The 4478-nt window shown below is 55.5% G+C and overlaps 1 protein-coding gene across 1 annotated transcript; it reads left to right on the top strand.

Moving 5' to 3' along the window:
• The first annotated feature begins 349 nt into the window (after positions 1 to 349).
• On the top strand, positions 350 to 3013 carry CSUI_010664 (lactoylglutathione lyase). Its single transcript, XM_068070766.1, has 7 exons — positions 350 to 435; positions 679 to 854; positions 1031 to 1156; positions 1337 to 1491; positions 1648 to 1933; positions 2107 to 2319; positions 2545 to 3013. The coding sequence occupies exons 2-7, from the start codon at positions 711 to 713 to the stop codon at positions 2647 to 2649; spliced, it is 1029 nt and encodes a 342-aa protein (XP_067917258.1). The 5' UTR covers positions 350 to 435; positions 679 to 710; the 3' UTR covers positions 2650 to 3013.
• Positions 3014 to 4478: the final 1465 nt, after the last annotated feature.

Genomic DNA, 4478 nt, shown 5'->3' with positions numbered 1-4478 from the left:
GAGTGCTAAGCTTCTATGGCTCTTGAGATGCTGAGGATCAAAAACTCTCCTCTTCGAAGCCTGGTATCTAGCCTTCACGCAAGAAAAAAGACTCCTTGGTTCCGACTCTCCTTGCTAGTCCTAACCGTGGAGTCGATCAGAAGATGGCGAATCGAGCGGCTATTGTTCTGAATATCTTGCGTCCACTGGAGAAGAAATACCGCAAAACTCTTATTTCGCTCTGCGAACAAAGACTACGCTCGCGAACGAGTAACCGGTCGACGACCTTACATGCGACCATTCATTCCTTAAGCAGCATGCAACCCCTATCCTCCGAGTCTTCTCGCAATCTCTCCAGTGGCAGGGGCAAGGCAAATTCACATCACTGCCAAGCTACTGCATTGCTCCCGACCCGTGTGGATAGGATTCGGGTCTTTACAACCTGAACAACCTGCTGTAAGTGAGACTTTTTCACTTCCGGGCCACCGAAGCTCATGCATTGCGTTACCCGCACCCGCGATATGATGCCTCTCTGACAGGAAACGTTCTCGTTTGAGCCAAGGAAATCCGTTCTGGCTCGGGAGACAACGGTGTTCAGAAAATGCTACAGAAATGGCTCGATCTCGCGAATCAGCTCAGGACATCGATGTGACCCGGGGTTTCCCGTTTGTATTCTTGTTTTTCTGTCGCTGCCTCCAGCACAGACGAGCCTCCAAGAAAGTTGACCCAGCATGGAGATCTCAACGAAGAGCAGCCCCCCCTCTAGTGGAGGGGTGGGCCTCAAGTACAACTTCTGGTGGCAGCAGACGATGCTGCGAATTAAGGACCCCCAGGTCACAATTCCCTTCTATGAGGAAAATTTCGGCATGAAATGTGTAGGCGCTCGATCTCTGCTGTTCCCTTGCCCATACAGCTGGCGAGCGTATTTTACTCCCATGTGGATGCTGTAGGCGCCTATCCCACGTGACGGTCCAGTGATGTTCCCCTCTGGTGTCCTGTTGGGAAACACCGCTGCGCCTCTGTTGGCGTGCTTTTTTGGGTCGCCTTCCAGATCCTTTCCTACGATTTCCCCTCGATGGGTTTCTCACTGTATTTTCTGGAGCGACCCCGGGACGGAGAAGTACTCCCGAGCGGAGACAGGAGAGAACGCGAAAAATACCTGTGGACCATGCAGGGAGTAAGCCGCGGACGCACGGAGAATCAGCAGCGAGTCACTGCAGTAGATCCGGGACCTCGTGACCCTACAGTGCACACCCTCTTTGGAGCACCTCCAGGCTGAACGTGTTTGGGTGACGTTTGACGTCGACAGCTTTGGCTGAACAGTGCTGCACCCTCCACTGATGTGTGTGTGCCTCAGGGAACGTGCCTGGAGCTCACTCATAACCATGGCAGTGAGCACGATACATCTTTCCGGCTGAATAACGGGAATGAGGAACCCCATCGCGGCTTCGGTCATATTGGCTTCAATACTGCAGACCTCCATGAGGCGTGCAGGGAACTTGAGGCGAACGGGTATGGTTCTTAGAGACGAGCTTTCTCGGGACAGTGTGACCTCGCTGAGGTTTTTGTTTTGTCTCATCGCCTGCATTCGAGCAGCTACGAGTGGGCGAAGCCTGAGACGCACGGGCGTCTGGCACCGATCTGAGGAAGTTTTCTGTTGCGCCTCAGGGTACAGTTCCGCAAGAGGCCGGAAGAAGGCAAGATGAGGAACATCGCTTTCGCGGTTGACCCGAACGGCTACTGGTTGGAGATAATCAGTCGCCCTCCCGGATCACCGATTTCTGAGCAATACAACTTTTCTCAAACGATGCTGCGAATAAAGAATCCCGCCGTCTCGCTTCCCTTTTACACGGGGTTGTTGAGTTTGAGACTAGTGCGAGAGTCCCACTACGACGACTTCTCACTGTACTTTCTGGCATGCATCCCGCCGGACGCCGAAATACCGGATCCCAAGGTAAACACAGTTCTTTTCGTCGTGCAGCGGTCCCTTGGTGCGGCTGTGCTGAGTCAGCTTCTCAATAAAGCCATGCCTCCGCGATTTCGTGAAGCACACAGTCTCCTGATGGGGTACATGTCCGTGGAGGAGTGGCTGCTGGGCGGGCTGAATGTTATCGTGTGCACTGGCAGAGCGAGGCGGCACCGGCGTATGTCAAAAATCTCTGGCAGCCAGTACTGGAACTGACGCACAACCACGGGACTGAAGCAGATGACCTGTTTCACTACCACAACGGAAATGACACTCCCCAGGGGTTCGGTCACATCGGCTTTCTGTGTGACGACCTCGTTGGCGCGTGTAAGGAGCTGCAAGATCTAGGCGTTCCTTTTCGGAAGAAGCCAGAGGTAAGTCGGCCACCCGCGGGCGGCTGTCACGTGGCCACGCCGGCATCATTTGATCGTGCGCCCGACTAGCCGTCTGAGTGCCCGCTCCGTGGGGGCAGCGCTCCCACTTTGTGCGAAAATGTTGGGAGACGTCTGCCGCTAGGTGCGCACCAGGGCTGCCCAGCATGACGCCCCGGGGACGGCCGCACACCAGTGCTGTAGTGTTTTTTCTTTGCGTTGCTACAGGAGGGGAAGATGCGGGATATAGCGTTCATTCTAGATCCGGACGGGTACAGCATTGAATTGATCCAGCGGGGAACATCGTTCCTGCCGAAAGGCGAGGATCAGTAGGGGTACACGTCAAGAGGGGACGTATAACGGAACGACTGCCAGGTGGAGAAGGCTCCGCGCCCTGACAGCGAACACGGGTGCTGCGGCTCCATCCAATTCTGACAGGTTTTGTGTCAATCGCGGTACAGGTCGCCTGTCTTCTGGTTGCCGCGCACTGTGATGGGTTTGTTTTCGAGCGTACTAGTGGGTTTTCAGTGGGGCCACCGACTCATGCTATGGAGGTGTTTCTGAGTGACGTGCGCGTTCTCCAGCGTGTTCACTGGCCCGGTGAGCGCACCGGCCCCCAGCAGGGACCTGCTTGTGGCGGATGACCTGCGTGATCCATGTGCTTGAATTGCGACCAAGCCTCTCTCCAAAACAAACGTCGATTCTGTCCCGTCTCTGCTTCCGCGGAACTGATAATAAGGCAAGAATCGTTCACCCACAGCAATTTTCTGGGTGAGCTGCCTCTTGAAACGTTTCCCGTCTCGGAGTTGTCAGAACGGTTGACTGCTTTTTGTAAGGTGGCGTCGATTCCCGCTATGAGAGAGGCCTCCGACCGGGCGCTGGGTGAGGAAATTAGACGCTTCTTGAAGACGAGTGGTTGTGGGTTGTTCCGGATTTGACATCAATGTGGCACGGGCGATTTTCGCCTCACGGGACGTCTATACAAACATGGGAGTTCAACCAGGCTATTCTTTCGCCTCGGCCGTTAGCAAAGCCGAAAGTCCTTTCAGGACATCTCACCCGGCAGGGGCAGGTTCTGTCGCGGAAACAGGGGAGTTTTTTGCGGCTCGGCCAATCATTCGCCGGCGAAGACACTAACTGCCGTGGACCCCAGCGATTTACAAATCCCGGCACTACAAATTACGCTTATTCCGGTGTTGCGTCAGCGTACGAAAGAGGAAGCGGTTCCATGTGCTCGTTATTCTAGGCGAACGTACTGCCAGTGTGGCAGAGACTGCGCATCGGTCGTTTTTGGCGGGGGGTGCTGTGGCGTGATGGGGCCCTCGGATAACGCCCAAAATCGATGTCTAGAGGCGGCGACCAGTGAGCGTAAACTGAGGTGAGGCCGAGCGGTGCCGCAAGTTACCTTGAGTCAGTTTCGGTGTAACAGTAGTAGGAGAAAGGAGACGAGACTTCACAACGGAACCCGACGCGTCGCTCAAGGAGCCATCTCTTGGGAGCGGGAGTTGACTGTTCTCGCGTACGGACCGGACGGAGAAGCACTTGCAGCCTTCGGCCTTCAATCGCAGTCAACACAACCGGGGAGCAGTAGCAAATTCTCCGGGATTCTTCCCCCGTTGCTGTTTTTCCCGCCATTCCGCGTACAGGTATATGTCCCACGTGGGCCCCCGCGAAGCACCTGCAGCCAATGACACAAGGACGGGGAGGCAGGAGACTCCAGCTACGAAACAATACTCGGTTTCGGCTTCGAAGCTTCTCGTGTGTCCGCCAGCTAGGCGCACGCCCACACGCCGGCGACCGGGAGAATATAAAGGGGGTCGGCTACTGTCACTGTACGAGAGTCCGTAAGGCCGGGAGCGCAACGCTCTGAAGGCCGTCAAGCGCATGGCCTCTCCGTAGTCTGCCATCACAGTTCCACGTGATCGCCTATGAGAAAGGGTATCCGAGAGTTGAGAATGCTGTCCAACGACTGTGCGTCGTTCCCACAAGAAAGCCGGTAGTCTGCGGTCTTACAGTACAGAGGGAGTTAGCTGCATGCTGGCCATGTGTATAACGGCCATGACATAAACTCTAGAATTTTTTCTCTGTTCGTTTGGCGCCGACAAGTCACGCGCCCGACAACACTAGAGACGCACCGGCCTACTGGCCGGTGGTCCACGCAC

This window comes from Cystoisospora suis, assembly GCF_002600585.1.
Source record: "Cystoisospora suis strain Wien I chromosome Unknown contig_7946, whole genome shotgun sequence".
NCBI classification, from domain to species: domain Eukaryota; phylum Apicomplexa; class Conoidasida; order Eucoccidiorida; family Sarcocystidae; genus Cystoisospora; species Cystoisospora suis.
The sequence above is the reverse complement of the archived record's forward strand: the minus strand, read 5'-3'. Positions and strand labels throughout refer to the sequence as shown.

Coding starts and splice junctions, on each gene's coding strand:
- CSUI_010664 (XM_068070766.1), top strand. CDS start 711: ATGGAGATCTCAACGAAGAGCAGCCCCCCCTCTAGTGGAGGGGTGGGC. Junction 1,157..1,336: donor ACCTGTGGACCATGCAGGGA/GTAAGCCGCGGA, acceptor TGTGTGCCTCAG/GGAACGTGCCTGGAGCTCAC. Junction 2,320..2,544: donor CTTTTCGGAAGAAGCCAGAG/GTAAGTCGGCCA, acceptor GCGTTGCTACAG/GAGGGGAAGATGCGGGATAT.